Genomic DNA, 21,582 nt, shown 5'->3' on the forward strand with positions numbered 1-21,582 from the left:
ACGATACACTTGCGACTTCAGGTAAAGTGGTGGCTGAGCACACGATCATCACCATCGACGCGCGCAAGAGATCTTTCACGCATCTAGCAATACGGGGTGGAGCGCCATCCTGCATAAACATCGTACTTTCCAGCAGGTGCTTATCAGCCAGGCTGGGGATGATGCGATTCTGTAACATATCGGCGTACCTCTCACCCGTCACGGTAGCAGTTTTGCTGTCCAGCGCCATCTGTCGGAAATTTTTTGAACGTTTGTATTTTTTTGGTTCTAATAAAACCACATGTCATACCAAGCATGTGTGTCAATTTGTACCTGTCTATCTACATTATTCCGTCGTTTATTAAGGTTTCAAATTTATACTGACATTTTGATCAGTATGTTTGAAAGGGTCTGTCTCATTTGCCATGACAATTGTCAAGAAACTTTGCCCATAAATGTGAATGAAGTTGCGAATTTGTTAAATGTGCTCAACCTATGTAGTATCGATATAACATATTCTTTGTAAGTCTGCTTTTGAGACCACAGATATTAGTCAGTGAGGTTATATATATATATATATATAACCTCACTGACTATATATATATATATAACCTCACTGACTAATATCTGTGGTCTCAAAAGCAGACTTACAAAGAATATGTTATATCGATACTACATAGGTTGAGCACATTTAACAAATTCGCAACTTCATTCACATTTATGGGCAAAGTTTCTTGACAATTGTCATGGCATTGAGTGAACGAAAACACAGTCAAAATACAAGTGCAGTTTAATTCACAGACACAGACCTACAATACCGTTGCATTGTCATAGTTACTTCGTTTCACGGCACAGTCTCAGTATTTTCTTCGCCCAGTTTCTACACTCACTATTATCATATCACGTCCTGGTATGAAACAGTCATTAAAAACGTACATCGCTTGCCACTAAACTCAATCTTCACCAGCTCGTAAAAGTCACGACTCCCACAGTAAAACATGTGTCCTCCTCTCTAACTACCCAACAACACACACCCCCGCTTTGTTGGATCGACTATCGATATTACTCTCTCTCTCTCTCTCTCTCTCTCAATACTCTCGCCCACAGTTTTTACAACATCAAAGTAAATTACATATATCTTTACACAACTATTTTCTACCAAACTTATTACAGTAAACGATAAACAAACAAAAATTAAAGCTTTCCACAATCAATAAACTCTAAACATATTTATCTACTTACAAAAAAGAAATAATTTCCAGTTACATATTACATCTAGAAAACAACTTTTATCTCTGTATTACAGGACAAAAGAAAAATGCGCTACAACATCAAACATATATGAACAGACGAAAAAAAAACAAGATAAATATATACATCTATCGCAAAATAACGATGTCTTCACAAGGTGCTTCTACGATTTCATTAAGCATTTTTCCATTGATGAAGATTTACACTGGCCATGATGGAACTAGGAATTTCCTGGTACGTGCTTGTGGTCTGTTTGCAGCGAGCTGCCGAGGAGCCGCGCCGGAGTATCATACTGCCGTCCCTAGAGCAGAGTGAGCGCGAGTTCTTCAATCTGATCGACGCGGGCGATGTCGGAGCTGTGCAGCAATTCCTGCGCAGTCACTCTGGATTTAACATCAACTGCAAGAACTTCCAGGTATGCTCAGCGGCCGCTGTCGCTTAGCCTTCAGAAATAACTTTCTGCTTCACTACTGTAGTTCGTATCAGCACTTCCATAGGCTGTATAGATGCATTGCATTGCACTAAGTGAGGAAAGTTATTAGGACAGCCACTGAAACTATAGTCGAGGATTGTTGTTCGTGTCGATTTTAGACGTGAATGTCCGCGATCTTGTTCAGAATTTGCAAACTGAGAATTTATGCATTTAGTGTACCTAGTTTCTCATTTTTGGAGCTAATGACATCGTCTTTATCTTTGTGACCCTGTCGTCTTGGTGTAAATTACATTTCTAATCAGAATTTATTGAAGGGCCCCTTAAGCCATTCACGATAGGAAAGACATCGTCCTTCCACCTGGATACAAATAATACAAATAATAGCAGTATTGTAACAGGGCTCAGAGACTTGAGAAAAGGCACCGACCAAGAATCAAGAAGCATATTACTCGTGAGGCAATACTGACCCTACGACTTATCTTAGAAGCTAGATTAAGGAAAAGCAAACCTACGTTTCTAGCATTTGTAGACTTAGAGAAAGCTTTTGACAATGTTGACTGGAATACTCTCTTTCAAATTCTGAAGGTGGCAGGAGTAAAATACAGGGAGCGAAAGGCTATTTACAATTTGTACAGAAACCAGATGGCAGTTATAAGAATCGAGGGACATGAAAGGGAACCAGTGGTTGGCAAGGGAGTGAGACAGGGTTGTAGCCTCTCCCCGATGTTATTCGATCTGTATATTGAGCAAGCAGTAAAGGAAACAAAAGAAAAATTAGGAGTAGGAATTAAAATCCATGGAGAAGAAATAAAAACTTTGAGGTTCGCTGATGACATTGTAATTCTGTCAGAGACAGCAAAGGACCTGGTAGAGCAGTTGAATGGAATGGACAGTGTCTTTAAAAGAGGGTATAAGATGAATATCAACAAAAGCAAAACGAGGATAATGGAATGTAGTCGAATTAAGTCGGGTGATGCTGAGGGAATTAGATTAGGAAATGAGATACTTAAAGTAGTAAATGAGTTTTGCTATCATCATCATCATCTTGGACAGTTTCCAGCCACTGGCTGGGTCTGTCGGGAACACAAGCCTCTCCATCGTGTTCTGTCTTTCCACCATTCCCCCTCTTCCACCTTCGTCCAGTTTTGCTATTTGGGGAGCAAAATAACTGATGTTGGTCGAAGTAGAGAGGATATAAAATGTAGACTGGCAATGGCAAGGAAAGGGTTTCTGAAGAAGAAAAATTTGTTAACATCGAGTATAGATTTAAATGTTAGGAAGTCGTTTCTGAAAGTATTTGTATGGAGTGTAGCCATGTATGGAAGTGAGACGTCGACGACAAATAGTTTAGACAAGAAGAGAATAGAAGCTTTCGAAATATGGTGCTACAAAATAATGCTGAAGATTAGATGGGTAGATCTACATGAGGAGGTATTGAATAGAATTGGGGAGGAGTTTGTGGCACAACTTGACTAGAAGAAGTGATCGGTTGGTAGGACATGTTCTGAGGCATCAAGGGATCACCAATTTAGTATTGGAGGGCAGTGTGGGGGGTAAACATTGTAAAGGGAGACCAAGAGATGAATACACTAAGCAGATACAGAAGGATGTAGGTTGCAGTAGGTACTGAGAGATGAAGAAGCTTGCACAGGATAGAGTAGCATGGAGAGCTGCATCAAACCAGTCTCAGGACTGAAGACCACAACAACAACAACATATTATTAAGAAAATCCACTTCTATTATCTATTGATAGTTTATCCGACCCAAGCATCGAGGCCAACAACATACCATTCAGCTTCATTCCCGTACACACTCATTCTGCTGAGCGAGGTGACGCTGTAACTTAAATATTCGACTCATATTCCTGAGTCAATCGCACTTCCAGCCATCGTTAATTAAGATTTCAATTGTTCCACTGAATTAATTAAGATAAATGCAGGGCTGGTTCCTTCGAAAAGAAACGACCAGTTTCCTTCCCCATCCTCGACAAATCTGACTCTAATAAACACATCATGGACGGGACTTTAAATCTTATTCTTGCTTCCCTTTGCAGTGGTTCTCTAATACACATCTTGAAGAGTATTGTCGCATTTTCTACAAATCACTTACTTGTCCGTGCTGCACACACTGCTCAGTTATGTAAAGCGTAAACGGAATCTCTCGACAGTACTATTGTACTATTGTACAACATATACGTGTACAATAACGAATACAAGATAAAAAATTAAATATATGTCTGTTTTATTTTAGTCCTCAACCATTATGTGTGGTGGCCTATTATCTTCATGCAGCAGGTAAACTTCCAGTCAACAATACTCTAGAAACTGTTTGTCAGAGCAAATAAAATTTCTTCTTGACTTTGTTTTCCCTCTTCATTCCAAATCAGCATTATTATCCGCCTCATATGGAAGAAATGCTTTATTCTTCTCCACGATTTTTGTTGTTTTTTATGGAACAGACTAATGCTACAGTGTTCATCTTTGCCATTGTATTATAGGAGGGGCCACTTAATCTGTCAGTTGCAAAATGTATGCACTTCGCATGTTTAGTTTCATACATGAGCCGATTTCCGGTATTTCCTTAGCGTCCCAGTAAATTCATATTTGTGACATAAATTCGCTTTGAAAACCTATTTCCTAAAGTTTTTCGTGTTGTACCAAGACTCTTGACTGCTTTTTCTTTATATGTACACTGTATTTTCTAAGTGTCGTGAAAAACGTATTTCGTATCATGCCATTGGTTTAATTTAGTTCAAGAATCAGTAACACCAAATTGCAGTTTATATCTGTGTGAATAAAGGTATAACACTAAGAATTTTCGGAAGTTACGAGTTTCATGCTTAATATATTTTCTGTGACGTATTTTATAACTATCTAATGGTGTTCCATTTAGTTTTCCCTTTCGGCAGCACTGTATCTTGTCTGAGTTGTCCTAAATTTCAACTATTTTGGTGTTTGTTACGTTGAGTTTGTTAGTGACCATAACCTCAAAAAGTGGCAAGTAACTTCAGCGAATCAGTGAATTTTATAACTTGTTTCTCCATTCTCATGACAGAAATCTCTTTGTTGGCGGCTAATCGCTACCGTTCTTAAAAGCACTTATAATTCTTGTAGCATAACAGACGCAGAAATTGAAACAGAATGAGCAAGCTTGTTTAAAGTTAACTGCTTACTGTTCTATAAAACTGCGTCAACCGCAATTCAGCCTCATTGTGAACGCTGTTCTCAGGCAGGGACAAGTTGGCTGCTTTTCATAAGAAGCTGTAAATCGCCCTGATTGTTGTCATACGATTGAAAGCTGTTACGAATGGTGTGTTCAGAGAGTTACTATAGCAAATCCCTTCTGGATAAATTTTACCCCACTACTTAACTAATTAATTAATTAGTGTGACATAAGGAGGGTTCCTGCTGTGTCACATTATTGTGCTGAATATGCCAACGGCCAACCTGTTCCTGCGAATTGTTGCATGTGAAGGACTACGTTGACTAACTCGTGAAGAGAAAGTCCAGCATACTTGACAGTTTCCTAACTGACTGCCTGAAGATTTACTTACCACATGTCTTGTAAAGTTGTCTCGATGTCCCAACTGGGCTTCTTTCCGCCGGTCGTGGCTACGTACGAGCATACAGTCGACTGTGAATAATGAAATGGCAAGCAGGAAAATCTCAGCGCTATTATCATCACAGTCTCGAAATAATGGGATGCCACCTTGTGTTTTAATAGAAAAATCAAGGAAAAAACAAGCTTTAGGGACAGTCTCGTCCGCGAATTCTAGCCATCACATATCGAGCACTATTTCAAGTCCATAAAATTGTCTTCCCACAAATATAATGACACTTTGAAGTCTGACACTCGCGAATTTGCATATAAACGATTTCCGAGGCACTTCTAAACTCACTAACTCACTTTTACACCAAAACATATTCAGTCAACTGCACATATGTGGTACCTCTCCAGAAATTAGTTCGAGGCTGCCTAGTGAGCTAGGTTCAGGGTTTCACAACTAACTGCATAGGGCGTGTTCTTCACTGGTCTGTCTAATCGGACAATGACTGACAGTCTTAAATAAAATTCTAATTAAAAGATAAGCTTTATTTCGAAGGTAATGATATCGTGACTAGGATGCTGTCAGTGTGGATAATGTCTATAGTCTATTTGGTGTCGTATGTAAACATTGAAACAGTTAACATTATGAAACAAAATTTTGCGTTTGCAGCCAAGCCTAGCAGTGTGAATCGCCGGATTCTCTGTCTGCTCCAGTATGACACGGGTCCTTCTCACGTTCCGTTCTCACGCTCCGTGACCATCTGTCGTTTTATAGGATGGGGATTGGTACCGATCCTGACTGCTTACTGCTGTATAGCACCTGAAGCCTTTCTACACCGTATGATGAAATTTAGTGAAATGTGGGTCGACATGGGCATATAAATACCACACTGCCAAGAGGCGTGTACCATAGATAGCAAAGGTACCTCAAGTTCCATCCTCTACCCTGGATACTTTTTCCTCTGTGGGAAGAACAGAATCTATCACCAGTGTTATATTAGTAGTAGGTCTACAGACCCTGTACATGGGAGGCAGTGGTAATGGGGAACTCAGGCTATTGCTCCCATCCCACTGGATAACAACTACACTGAACAGCCAAAACTTACGACTACTGCCCACAGCGACGTTGGATTCCATCTGGTGGCGTTGCGGGCACTTGAAGCGGTAACAAAAGCTTGTAACCGGAGCAGACAGGACGGGGGATCAAACAGGCCAAGATATGGGCTGCAAATGGGAAAATACATTGAGATAAGCGACTTTGACATTGTTCGGATTATTCACCTCTTTCGAGGTAGAAGGACAGTGAAGCAAACACTAGGCGCTAAATGGTTGGTTGGTAGTACACGTCTCTTCACAGAAAGTGCATTTCGGGGGCCTGTCTGCTGTGTAAAGTGGGATAGATGATCTGTGGCATCTTTGCCGAAAGAGCACAATGCTGGTCTATACACAAGTGTTCCAGAGCACACCGTTCATCGTACGTTGTTGAACATGGAGCACCGCAGCAAACCCCCTCTACGTATTCATATGTTGACCCCACGACATCGCCAACTACATCGCAGTGGGCACGGGACCATTAGGATTCGACCGTCGATCAGAGGAAAAGTGTCAGCTCTTCGAGAGAATCACATTTTTGCTACACTGGGTGTCAACGGTCGTCTACACAAACGCCGTCATCGAGGTGAAGAGCGGCTCGAAACGTTCAGCACGCCACGGACGCACTCTGCTGTGAGCAGTATTATGCTGTGGGAGACATTCTCCTGCGTTGCATGGCACCTATGGTAGTAATCGAAGACACGCTGACAGCTGCGACACACCTGCATCCTTTCATGCTTGATGTCTTCCCCGACAGCGATGTCATCTTTCAGCAGTATAATTGTCCGTGTCTCGAAGCCAAAACCGTGCTACACTGGTTTGAGGAGCTTTATAGTGATCTCACGTTGATGTCTCGGCGCCCAAATTCGCCCATAGAAATCCCATAGAACTCGTTTGGGTCGCTATCGAGCGTCATCACAGCTTACCCAAATCAGCGGCCCGTTTTTTGTGTGAATTACATGATCCGTGCATAGACATCTAATGCCACAAACCTCCAGAAAGCCACCAACAAACTGTCGGATCCATGATACGCAGAATTAGTGAGGCACTTCGTTCCAAAGGCAGACAAACAAGCTATTAAGCACATGGTCGTAACGTTTCGTCTCATCAGTGTATGATGTGCTACCTTTCACCATAACTAAAACTGAGCCAGTGAGACTCACTTCACTTTTTGGAAACCTTCTATATCCCCCGGCAGGTGAAAGTAACCGCACAATGGCAGCGGTCCGCCAATCGTCAACAGTTGAAATATGTGACGAACAAAGGTACCCCTTAGGGTAATGACAGCAAGGAACGGTAACGACCACCGTATGCGCTTAGTACATACGTCCTGAAGCCTGATTCAACACATTAATGAGGCTGTTCCGGCAGCCACTGAGGTAACAGAGTGTGCTGTTTGGAAGAAACCTGTTGTCTGGACTCCAAGGTTAAGATTGGGTCATTCCAGCGACTGACAAAGAATATTGAAAAGACCGTCCTTAGTCATGGAATTTCAAAGAAGTTCAAATTTTGCAGCATTGTCCCTAGAACTGAGTCGAGCGGAGGCATGAACCAGTGATTTCAAAGGTCCTGTGATAAGTTAGTCTGCGGCTTCCTAGACTTGCCACATAGTGTTCACAACTGTAGGGTCTCCTACACATCATAGGCTGCTACCCAGACAGCTGATTGTGTATGGGGTGCACTTAAGGATTTTGTAGATTAGATGAGTCTCCATCCACTCTAGATTATGATAGCTGTAGCAGACCCTGTAGTATTAGCGCAAGGTCAAAAGAAATGCCGTCCTCAGACGAGGTTGCTAAAATCCTGGTGATCAAATGCCGTAACAACAAACCACCAAAGTTTGAAACGTTCCTAAAAGCCAGTGGAGCTCACGTAACACTAGGTACCGAAAGCTGGTTAAAAACTGAAATTGATAGTAGTGAATTTTTAGGGTACATCTAAGTGTATATAGAAAGAATAGGCTAACCGGAAGTGTAGGTGATGTTCAAGATGTTCAAATGTGTGAAATCCTAAGGAAACAAACAGCTTAGGTCATCGGTTCCTAAACTTACACACTACTGAAACTAACTTATGCTAAAAACAACACATCACCCATGCCCGAGGGAGAACTCGAAACTCCGTCGGGAGGGGCCGAGCAACCCGTGACATGGCGCCTCAAACTGCGCGGCCACTACGCGCGCCGGTGTAGGTAATCTCTTTGTCACAGTGGACAAGAAACTCCAATGCATCGAGATATTTTTGCATTGTAATATGTGTATGCCACATTTTTCTTGGTATTCTCTGTAGTATTCGTATAAACGGTTTCATTCCACTTAACATGATATCTCGTAGACGACGAAAATATTTTTATCAAGCAGTTTATTAACCAATACAGCCTTACAATTACATTCTTATTGTTTATATCCCAAGGTGTTTGTTTGCCTGTAGCAGTTATTACTATTATTTCTTTAATTTCTTAGACGTTATGTCTGCTTAAAAATGGAAAGTGACGCGGATCTTGATCAAGCGTGACTTCCTTTTAAGTGTACGGTATATGTTACATTGCATTAAGGATCTTTCGGGTAATTGAACATGTATCAATAATTACAGATTTCTGTAGTTGTATATATACGTTTGGATGTAGCTGTATTGCGTTGATGTACTGGTGGATATTGTGTGGTATGACTCCTGTAGTTGATTGTATAATTGGTATAATGTCAACTTTATCCTGATGCCACATGTCCTTGACTTCCTTAGCCAGTTGGATGTATTCTTCAATTTTTTTCTCCTGTTTTCTTCTGTATATTTGTTGTATTGGGTATGGATATTTCAATTAGTTGTGTTAATTTCTTCTTTTTATTGGCGAGTATGATGTCAGGTTTGTTATGTGGTGTTGTTTTATCTGTTATAGTGGTTCTGTTCCGGTGTAATTTGTATTCATCATTCTCCAGTACATTTTGTGGTGCATTCTTATATGTGGGAACGTGTTGTTTTATTAGTTTATGTTATATGGCAAGTTGTTGATGTATTATTTTTGCTACATTGTCATGTCTTCTGGTGTATTCTGTATTTGCTAGTATTGTACATCCGCTTGTCATGTGATCTACTGTTTCTATTTGTTGTTTGCAAAGTCTGCATTTATCTGTTGTGGTATTGGGATCTATAACAATATGCTTGCTGTAATATCTGGTGTTTATTGTTTGATCCTGTATTGCAATCATGAATCCTTCCGTCTCACTGTATATATTGCCTGTTCTTAGCCATGTGTTGGATGCGTCTTGATCGATGTGTGGCTGTGTTAGATGATACGTGTGCTTGCCATGTAGGGTTTTCTTTTTCCAATTTTACTTTCTTCGTATCTGTTGATGTTATGTGGTCTAAAGGGTTGTAGAAGTGGTTATGAAATTGCAATGGTGTAGCCGACGTATTTATATGAGTGACTGCTTTGTGTATTATTATTATTATTATTTACTATATTACAACATTCATAGCCAAAGTCATAAATATTTCATTGTTAACTGCTAAATAATAAATTAGTATGTCCCAGCTACACAGAGTTTCGTTACAACACCAGCCCAAAACCAGCTCAGAGGTTTCCGCGTGACCCAACTCTCTGTGTTCCAGCTGTGAGCTCTTCTGTTGTTGGATTTTATTGATATCTCCAGTCGAGATGAGGCTGTGATATGGTCGTGGACGGGCTGTTTGAGTGACGTGAAGTGGGTGTCATGTGGAAGTAGATCGTTGGGTCTCTCCTAGTAGGCTGCCTCTCCTTTCTAATTGGGGTGGTGCATTGCTAGTCAGGTAAGAAAAGTTTTTAGTTGGGGTTCGTGGGAGGCAGTCAGCTGTCACTTAGTAGCTTCTATTTTGGGCGCAGTCGACTCTTGATACATGCTGTCTATACCACACGGGATGGCACACTCCTAGTGAAGAAACACATTGCTAAGGTTGTAGTTTTGACAACGGGTGGTTGGACCCCCAAATTTGTACTGGTTACTTCCCAAACTATGTTATTCACCTTCACTGATACCGATGTTGCAAAAATGTTTCTGAAAAGTTAGAATTTGACTAGGTTCCACTTCCGAGTAAGTTGAGTTGGTACAGTGCTCGTCAAGAGATTGTCAGCTTCCTTGAGGCTTGCTGATTACAAACTTGACAACGCAAATCGTTGATTTAGTACGATTTGGATCTAATTGGCTTAGCTACATAGTACCGATACAAGCTTTCAAGTAAAATGAAATTATCGTATGGCATTTATTGGCCGGGATATCCCCTTCGGGGTTCAGACCTTTTTTTTTTTTTTTTTTTTAATAGGAGGTGGAGCCCCTCCACGCCCACACCGGCATGATGGCCAACTCAAAAGGTCTACTGCCATCTCTGCGTAAGGGTTAGTTTTCACTAAAGTGAGGTGTCGCAGGGTGTGGGTGCTGCGATGTTTGCGTACGTCTGGTTAAGGTTAATACGCGCTCACCTGGAGATAGATTGGTCGAATGTCGAACGAAGGGTAGCGGTTTGAAGGGCGGAGGAATAAAAAGTGCCAAGGCAAGAGCCAAGGGAAAAAAAACCTCTGCGATAGTTAGGTCGGGTAGTAAGAACAGTAGCGGATGTCTTACTGCCTGCGACAGTTCATGCAAGGGTAGGTTTTGTTAGTAGTGGGTACCATGCATGTCGGTGCCTTTGACGTTGTGCGGTGCTGTTATTCGGTGGATGCCGGTGTTGATCTCTCGGTCAGCGCCAGCATACCTGTAACAGTTAGGTTATCATTGTTTTGTGTCCGACAGGTCATATATCAGATGCACAGTGTGGGGTGACGTTGGCGATTTGTGCGTCACGGGGCAAGCTCGTCGGTTTCCCTGCTGTAGCCTGTTGGTCGACTTTAATAGCAGCTGGCATATCCAATCAACGTTGCTGATATGCAGGGGCTTGCCGACGTTTGTCGCTTGTTGGTTATGTTAGCTTGCCGTATGTGGTTATGCCCTAGCTAGTAGTGTCTTCGGCCGCTTATGCTTCCACCTATGGTTGTGATCACTTTGGGGTTCAGCTGCCGTATTGCAAGTCTTTTTAATTGGCGCCACTTCGGCGACTTGCGTGTCAATGATGATGAAAATAGTGATGGACACAACACCCAATCCCCTGCTGGGAATCGAACCCGGGCCCCCTTGCGTGGTAGGCGGTAACGGTACCGCTACGGAGGCGGACAGCTTTCAAGTATTTCCATTTGTGTGGACATTAAAGCTGTGGTGGTTATTTTCGAACTGCGCGCCATCTTGATGTTAGAACAATGTTTCTGGAACGTTATTACTCCAACTAAGGTAACTCGCAAGTAAGTGGGACTGACACTGTGCTACAGTATATCACGTAACCATGAGATTACGATCATCTTCCAGGCTTGGCGGTTGGAAAACCATTGTTTCAGCCCCCACCTCCGTAGCTAGGGTTGCAAAGGCACGCCATACAGAAGCGCATGACTCAGAGGTAGCCAGTTCTAAACTTATTGTTAGTGTCAGAAGAAGTGTCTATCGCCAGTATTTGGCCGACAAACGGAGTGACGGTGGGGTAAAATTCCTTATTGCTGGACATTGAGCCAATATCCGGTTTAAATTTCAAACCTCTCCGCTGTGTCTCATGCACTGAGGCTATACGGCACTGTCGAATGAGGTCGTTAAGCTCGGTAACAACCTTGGTTTTATTTTGGAGGAGTAAGCTATATTTTCGCGGAGAGTTCCGCTCTCTCTCTCTTCTCTCGACTACATAAACTACAAACATTACACCACGTTATAATACACCCATTAGGCCTGTTTCACACTTGGACACTGGTGACCAGCGTCGGTCACCGACAGAGATACATTCGTTTGAACTGGAGCATTCACACCGGGACACTACACTGTCTCGCCGAGCCACTGTGACCCAGCAGTGACTCACCCTCGCCACATGTGACGGACAAGGTCACTGTGTTCACAGCAGTCACCGCCCGACATGCATTAGTCTCGTGATGACTGGGTGTTGTGTGATGTCCTTAGGATAGTTAGGTTTAAGTAGTTCTAAGTTCTAGGGGACTGATGACCATAGATGTTAAGTCCCATAGTGCTCAGAGCCATTTGAACATGCATTAGTTTGCATTGGAGTGTCTGCACTGGGACACAGATCACAGACACAGCGCTGCAGGTTTGCCAAGCGACAGGCAGTCATTTCTGAGACAGAGACGCGGAACATTCATTGTACATTATACTGTACACATTCTAGCCATGAGTTTAGATTTGATTAACACGGAAGATTTTGTAAGTGAAGTAGAAAGTCGTCCCGCTATTTGGGATGCGAAAAGCGGTGACTGTAGTAACAAAGTAATGAAAACGAATGCGTGGCAAGAAACTATAACGGAGTTTGTGCCTGACTTCAATGAGAAGAGTATGGATGAGAAAAACAAAATTGATAAGTTGTAATTTTTTTTTCAAATTTAGCACCTTATTTTTCGGATCATGAAACGCTAGCGAAATTTAGTTGCTACCCCTGTGCGAGTCCATTTCACTAACTAATCAGTTGGCAATACCTGCGGTGTAGGACACCAATGATCCAGAAGTGTACACCAGAGTCACCGGAGACCATCACTGGCGACCGTCACCAGTGTCCCAGTGTGAAACGGGCCTAACAGTTACCTATGCTCAACAGATAAACACAGGAAACAATTCAACTCTCCATTGTGCATCGATGAAGAAAATCCATTCTGATCAGGCTTCTGAACTTACACATTGAGTCTATAAGCCAACAGTACCATGACTCTTTCTATTTCTGTATTAAGTGGATTAGAATTAGGTTGACTTTCTACATAATGCTGATCCAAAATTTCAAATGTGTACACGGTCTTTTGTTGAATCTCCATAAATCATGGACATAGGCTTAGCGTACACTACCTGATCAAAAGTGTTCGGACGCTTATTAGCGGACGTTAACGTGGGGTGTGTCCACTCTTCTGAAGACACTTCCAATGAGATGTTTGAATATCTGTGGAGGAGACACTTTTATTGAGGTGCCTGACTATCTGTGGATGAAAAGTAGCCTACTCTTCGTAAAGAGCTGAAATCAGAGCTCCACTGGTTCCATGTTGGGACTCTGGGCAAGCCAGTCCATTTCAGAAATGCTATTGTCCACAAGCTATTGCGTCGGACACGCTTCTTTATGACAGGATGCGCTGTCATGCTGATACAATCATTGTCCTCGGACTGTTCTTCTGCTATAAGCAGTGCTCGATGCTGTAAAATCTTTACATATCCTTCCGCATTTAACGTATTCTTAGGCGTAATAAGGGGACCACAACCAAACCAAGAAAAATATTCCCATACTGTAACACGATCTTCTCGTTACTTCACTGTTTGCCCTACAACTTGATGGCAGTTAATTTCTTCAGTCACCCTGTAACCCCCCAACAGTGAAAAATATAATTATAATATATAACATTCGCGTTTAGTGTAACCTCCTAGCAGTAAAAAAATAATGCGCATAGCATTCACATTCAGTGCAACCTCCCAACAGTTTATTATTCCGTAACCTCGCAATAATAACTTGAATAAACTCCCAATAAAAAATGTGATTCATATATAAGCTTTCAATACTTAACTGACTGTGAATCTAAACTGGTAAATTTTGGACGTCAGTAGTGCTGCATCATGGCCCTGAAAGATAATTCTGAATAAACTGAAAATTCTTACCTCAATGAAGTCGCCGGATAACGCGTATATATCTGCTCCTAAAAGAAATTTTTCTGGTACAGCCCAGTGCAATGCTGGCCGCTAGATTTGTCACGTATAATAGGAAACAACTGATTTTTCTTTATAATAATCAGAATGACCATGGATTGGAGAAATTAGTAAATTCTTTAAATTGAGATGAATGATTGTCGAAAGTTAATTTTTATAAGAAAGATTATTATTAAGATATTTTTTAAAACATTTACATGGGACTTGATATAACAGTAGTACATATGTGCGAGGCTGCTTTTACCGTATACTACAACGCTCAGGCTCTGCCATCGCTCCCCACGACAGGTCCGGCCAACTCCATAGACACGACTCCCAGCTACAACTTACTCCTACTGACACACAGTTCCTACTGCTGACAACACTGCTCTCTGGTCTGAGATTCTCTTATAGCTTACATATCGCAGGCAGCGTGTAAGCAATCCATCGAAATTACATCTGCTCGAGTGCGCTGGCAACAACTTCTTTAGTCATGGACCTCTTACAACCCCCTTAACCCAAACCCTTCCCTCGGATTGCCACAGGGTATAGTTTGATTCATCACTCCGAATCACTCGTTTCTAGTTGTCCACTGTCCAGCGGTGTCACTCTTTACACCACCTCAAGTGTCGCTTAACATCAACTACAGAAATGTGTATCTGCTCGACCATCCTGTTTAACTTCCTAGACACAGTCATTGTGCTAGCAGGACTGCAATTTTTTTCAACCACGCTCCTCAATGCTTGATCTCTGGCCATCGGTACATTAAGACAGCCTGAACTTGTTTAGCTGTGGCTTCCCACTTCATAATCACACCACCAATAGCCGACTTGTGAAGCTTTAACAGGGTTGAAATGTTCCTGGTGGATCTGTTACTGAGGTGACGTCCAATGACTAGTGCACGTACGAAGTCACTGAATTCTCTTGACCGGCGAATTCTATTATTGGTGCTTCCCTACCGACAAAACAAAAACTCTCAGCCTCCTTTTATACAGGGTGTTACAAAAAGGTACGGCCAAACTTTCAGGAAACATTCCTCACACACATAAGAAAGAAAATATGTTATGTGGACAAGTGTCCGGAAACGCTTACTTTCCATGTTAGAGCTCATTTTATTACTTCTCTTCAAATCACATTAATCATGGAATGGAAACACACAGCAACAGAACGTACCAGCGTGACTTCAAACACTTTGTTACAGGAAATGTTCAAAATGTCCTCCGTTAGCGAGGATACATGCATCCACCCTCCGTCGCATGGAATCCCTGATGCGCTGATGCAGCCCTGGAGAATGGCGTATTGTATCACAGCCGTCCACAATACGAGCACGATGAGTCTCTACATTTGGTACCGGGGTTGCGTAGACAAGAGCTTTCAAATGCCCCCATAAATGAAAGTGAAGAGGGTTGAGGTCAGGAGAGCGTGGAGGCCATGGAATTGGTCCGCCTCTACCAATCCATCGGTCACCGAATCTGTTGTTGAGAAGCGTACGAACACTTCGACTGAAATGTGCAGGAGCTCCATCGTGCATGAACCACATGTTGTGTCGTACTTGTAAAGGCACATGTTCTAGCAGCACAGGTAGAGTATCCCGTATGAAATCATGATAACGGCTCAATTGAGCGTAAGTGGAAGAACATGGGGCCCAATCAAGACATCATCAACAATGCCTGCCCGAACGCTCACAGAAAATCTGTGTTGATGACGTGATTGCACAATTGCGTGCGGATTCTCGTCAGCCCACACATGTTGATTGTGAAAATTTACAATTTGATTACGTTGGAATGAAGCCTCATCCGTAAAGAGAACATTTGCACTGAAATGAGGATTGACACATTGTTGGATGAACCATTCGTAGAAGTGTACCCGTGGAGGCCAATCAGCTGCTGATAGTGCCTACATACGCTGTACATGGTACGGAAACAACTGGTTCACCCGTAGCACTCTCCATACAGTGACGTGGTCAACGTTACCTTGTACAGCAGCAACTACTCTGACGCTGACATTAGGGTTATCGTCAACTGCACGAAGAATTGCCTCGTCCATTGCAGGTGTCCTCGTCGTTCTAGGTCTTTTCCAGTCGCGAGTCATTGGCTGGAATGTTCCGTGCTCCCTAAGACGCCGATCAATTGCTTCGAACGTCTTCCTGTCGGGACACCTTCGTTCTGGAAATCTGTCTCGATACAAACGTACCGCCCCACGGCTATTGCCCCGTGCTAATCCATACATCAAATGGGCATCTGCCAACTCCGCATTTGTAAACATTGCACTGACTGCAAAACCACGTTCGTGATGAACACTAACCAGTTGATGCTACGTACTGATGTGCTTGATGCTAGTACTGTAGAGCAGTGAGTCGCATGTCAACACAAGCACCGAAGTCAACATTACCTTCCTTCAATTGGGCCAACTGGCGGTGAATCGAGGAAGTACAGTACATACGGACGAAACTAAAATGAACTCTAACATGGAAATTAAGCGTTTCCGGACACATGTCCACTTAACATCTTTTCTTTATTTGTGTGTGAAGAATGTTTCCTGAATGTTTGGCCGTACCTTTTTGTAACACCCTGTATAGGCGGTTCCACATCTCGTGATGTCTAGTGCTCAATTCTGAGTTCCATAGCGGTGTCTGGAAACTTTTGATCAGATAATGCGAATGTTAAATAGGGTAGTGGCGAGCACCTGTAACAATGAGCACCTACTGATTCTTATACCTGGCGGACAGGGGACGACGGCGCTGCACAAAGCTGTGGAGAGCGGCTCGGTGGAGCTGACGGAGGCGCTGCTCTCACACGGCGCAAACGTGGGGGACTGCCTGCTACATGCGGTGCGCTCCAACCGACCACGGATTCTGGACGTGCTGCTCAAGCACATAGACAACCCGGACCTGGAGCAGGCAGGTTGCCTGGACAGCCCCAACTTCCCGGAAAACATGACGCCGCTGATGCTGGCCGCCCAGTGCGGTCACTACGAGCTCATCGAGATGCTGCTGGAGCGCGGACACCGCTTGGAGCCCCCGCACCCACCAGACTGCTACTGCGAGGAGGTTTGCCAGTGAGTGCACCTCACCCGCTCACTAATCTATCCAGTTCCAATTTCTGTCCACTGCAGTAAATGTTTAAACACACTGAACAAACCCCAGGATACATCACACCTCTAGAATTAACAATGGCTTCAATTCTGGGAGGATCAGAGTCCAAAGTCCACAGTCTCCTTCAGGTGTGCCATCTCCAGCTGAAGCAACGCATCGACGATTAGATCCCGCAAAAATACCAAATGGCGGGGATGTTCGTAGCTTCGTTTCACCCACTTTCCAATTAGTCCCACAATTTTTTATTCGATTAAGATCGGTTGATTTAGCGAGTTAGTAGTAGTGTTCGCCAGAGCAGGTATGTATGCATGCAGCCCTCTGAACACAGGTGATGTCACGTTGGAGGGCGAGAGTGTACATAGCACACTCATGGTGAAAATGTAGAAAAAGCGCTATACTTGGTCACCGAGATTGTTGAAATAAATACACTATATGATACAAAGTATCTGGACACCTGGCTGAATATGACTTACAGCTTCGTGGCGCCCTCCATCGGTAATGCTGGAATTAAATGTGGTGTTGGCGCACCCTTAGCCTTGATGACAGCTTCTACTCTCTTTGGCATACGTTCGCTCAGGCGCTGGAAAGTTTCTTGGGGAATGGCAGCCCATTCTTCACGGAGCGCTGCACTGAGAAGAGGTATCGATGTCGGTCGGTGAGGCCTAGCAAAAAGTAGCGTTCTAAAACATCCCAAAGGTGTTCTATAGGATTCAGGTCAGGACTCTGTGCAGGCCAGTCCATTACAGTGAAGTTATTGTCGTGTAAACACTCTGCCACAGGCCGTGTGTTATGAACAGGTGCTCAATCGTGTTGAAAGATGCAGTCGCCATCCCCGAATTGCTCTTCAACAGTCGGAAGCAATAAGATTCTTAAAACATCAAGGTAGGCCTGTGTTGCGATAGTGCCACGCAAAACAACAAGGAGTGCAAGCCCCCTCCATGAAAAACACGATTGCACCAAAACACCACCGCCGCCGAATTTTACTGTTGGTACTACACACGCTGGCAGATGACGCTCACTGCGCATTCGACATACCCACAGCCTGCCATTGGATCACCACATTGTGTACCGTGATTCGTCACTCCACACAACGTTTTTCCACTATTCAATCGTCCCATTTTCACGCTCCTTGCACCAAGCGAGGCGTCGTTTGGCATTTACCGGCGGGATGTGTGACTTATGAGCAGCCGCTCGAAAATGAAATACAACTTTTCTCACCCCCCCGGCTAACTGTCATAGAATCTGCAGTGGATCCTGATGCAGTATGGAATTCCTGTGAGATGGTCTGGATAGATGTCTCCCTATGACACATTACGACTCTTTTCAACTGTCAGTCAACAGACGAGGTCGGCCTGTACGCTTTTGTGCTGCAAGTGTCCCTTCACGATTCCACTTCACTATCACATCGAAAACAGTGGACCTAGGGATGTTTAGGAGTGTGGAACTCTCGCGTACAGACGTATGACACAAATGAGGCCCAGTCACCTGACCACGTTCGAAGTCCGTGAGTTCCGCAGAGCGCCCCATTGTGCTCTCTCAAAATGTCTAATGACTACTGAGGTCGCTGTTATGGAGTACCTGGAAGTAGGTGGCAGCACAATGCACCTAATATAAAAAATGTATGTTTTTGGGGGTGTCTCGATACTTTTGATCACATTGTGAATGTTATTTCGTGCTCATCAAGTCGTGGAATACCTCTTAATATCGTGGCACACCTCCTTTTGCGCGGTTTAGAGAAGCAGCCCGACGTGGCATGGACTCAACAAGTTGTTGGAGGTCCCCTACAGAAATATTGAGCCATGCTGCCTCTGTAGCCGTCCATAATAGCGAAATTGTTGCCGGTGCGGTTTTCATTGCGGAGGAACTTTCTCACGAAATTCCAATCACCAAGTTTCTCCTCCGAATGCGAAAATATTTTGTTGGCGCCGACCTACATGGGGGAGAAATAATCACCATGATAAAATAAGGGAAATTAGAACTCGTACGGAAAGATATATGTGTTCGTTCTTTTCGCGCGCTACACGAGATTGGAATAATAGAGAATTGTGAAGGTTGCGTGGTATAATGAATAGCATAATATCTTGGCATACAGGATGTTGTGGGTTCGAATCTTGTCAGGTGCAGTCAGTTTTTGTACCCAAAGACTGGAAAACTGCATAGGTCACACCAATATTCAAGAAAGATAGCAAGAATAATGCACTAAATTACAGGCCCATATTATTAAAGTCGAGATGCAGCAGGATTTTGGAACATGTATTGTGTTCCAACATTATGAATTACCTCGAAGAAAACGGTCTATTGACAAACAGTCAACTCAGATTTAGAAGACAGCATTTTTGTGAAACACAACTAGCTCTTTACTCGCACGACGTTTTGAGTGCTGTTGACAAGGAATTTCAAATGGATTCAGTATTTCTGGATTTCGGGAAGCCTTTTGATACTGTCTAACGGGCTCAGTGGTCTGGGGGTATGATTCCTGCTATGGGTGCAGGAGGTCCCGAGTTCAAATCCCAGCTGAGCCCTTCTATTTGCCAACGGCCTTGCGCCAGTGGTAACACCGGTTCCAGTCAGATCACCGAATTTAAGCATTGTTGGGCTAAGCTGGCACTTGGATGGGTGACCATGCGGTCTGCCGAGCGGTGTTGGCAATCTGGGTGCACTCAGCTCTTGTGAGGCAAACTGAGGAGCCACTTGATTGAGAAGTAGCAACTCCGGTCTCGTAAACTGACATACGGCCGGGACAGCGGTGTTCTGACCACATGCCCCTCCATATCCGCATCCAGTGACGCCTGTGGGCTGAGGATGACACGGCGGCCAGTCGGTACCGTTGGGCCTTCCAAGGTCTGGTCGGACAGAGAGTCTGATACCGTACCACACAAGCGGTTTGTAGTGAAATTGGGTACTTATAGAATATCGTCTTAGTTAAGTGACTGGATTCGTGATTTCCTGTCAGAGAGATCACAGTTCCTAGTAATTGACGGAAGTCATCGAGTAAAACAGAAGTGATTTCTGACGTTCCCCAAGGTAGTGTTACAGGACCTTTCGCTGTTCTCTATCTACATAAACGTTTTAGGAGACAATCTAAGCAGCCCACTTAGGTTGTTTGCAGGTGACGCCGTCGTTTATCGACTAGTAACGTTATCAGAAGATCAAAACAAATTGCAAAACGATTTAGAAAAGATACCTGTATGGTGCGAAAATGCCAGTTGACCTTAAATAACGAAAAATGTGAGGTCATCCACATGAGTGCTAAAATGAGTCAGTTAAACTTCGGTTACGCGATAAATCAGTCAAATCTAAAGGCCATAAATTCAACTAAGTACCAAGGAATTACAATTACGAACATCTTAAATTGGAAGGAACACACAGAAAATGTCGTGGGGAGAGCTAACCAAAGACTGTGTTTTATTCGCAGGACACTTAGAAAATGTAACAGATCTACTAAAGAGACTGCCTACACTGGTCTTGCCCGTCCTCTTTTAGAATACTGCTCCGCGGTGTGGGATCCTTTCCAGAGAGAACTGACGGAGCACATCGAAAAAGTTCAAAGAAGGGCAGCACGTTTTGTATTATCGCGAAATAGGGAAGAGAGTGTCATTGAAATGATACAGGATTTGGAATGCACATCATTAAAACAAAGGCGTTTTTCGTTGCGGAGGAATCTTCTCACGAAATTCCAATCACCAAATTTCTCCTCCAAATGCGAAAATATTTTGCTGACGCCGACGTACATAGGGAGAAACGATCACCATAATAAAACAAGGGAAATCAGACCTCTCACGGAATGATATAGGTGTTCGTTCTTTCCGCGCGCTGTACGAGAGTGGAATAATAGAGAATTGTGAGGGTGGTTTGACGAACTCTCTGCAGGCACTTAACTGTGATTTCCAGAGTATCCATACAGATGTAGATGTAGATGGTGCAGGAATTTTGGCAAGAACTGACCTCTCGAATATGTGCCATAAATAATCCATTATGGCCCCTAAATATTCGATGGGATTCGTGTCGGGCAATTTTGGCGGCCAAATCATCAGCTGAAATTGTCCACAATGTTCATCAAACCAATCGTGGACAATTGTGGACCGGTGACACGGAGCATTGTCGTCCATAAAAATCCATCGTTGTTTGGGAACATAAAGTCCACGAACGGCAGGAAATTGGCTCATCTGGACCAGAAGAACCAGTCCATTCCCGCCAGTCACAGCTCACAGCATTGTGGAGCCACCAGCTTCTTGTACAGTGCCTTGTCGACAATACAGACTGATTTTTCCTACCCTGTACAAGCTCTAGAGACTGATCGATGAAAGGATACAGAACAAAAAAGGTCTAATGAACTTATGTCCGTAAATGCATGGTTTCCAAGCTAGAGACCATTTATTCAATCATACATCGTTACAGAGACTGCGGTCTAATACGTGCTGTACCGTGCTGCAACACTTGCAGCATGTGCTGAAAATGGTTTCCACGTGCCTCAAAGCCT

The 21,582-nt window shown here is 43.4% G+C and overlaps 1 protein-coding gene across 1 annotated transcript in view; it reads left to right on the forward strand.

Moving 5' to 3' along the window:
- The window catches only part of LOC124596371 (short transient receptor potential channel 4-like), a 251,939-nt gene that overhangs the window by 16,738 nt on the left and 213,619 nt on the right, over nucleotides 1-21,582 (forward strand). Inside the window, exons 2-3 of the mRNA XM_047135486.1 lie at nucleotides 1,490-1,645; nucleotides 16,737-17,065. Of these exons, the coding sequence (XP_046991442.1) occupies nucleotides 1,490-1,645; nucleotides 16,737-17,065 (485 nt within the window). The remainder of the gene's footprint in view (nucleotides 1-1,489; nucleotides 1,646-16,736; nucleotides 17,066-21,582) is intronic.

Source organism: Schistocerca americana, chromosome 1 (genome assembly GCF_021461395.2).
Source record: "Schistocerca americana isolate TAMUIC-IGC-003095 chromosome 1, iqSchAmer2.1, whole genome shotgun sequence".
Taxonomy (NCBI): Eukaryota; Metazoa; Arthropoda; class Insecta; order Orthoptera; family Acrididae; genus Schistocerca; species Schistocerca americana.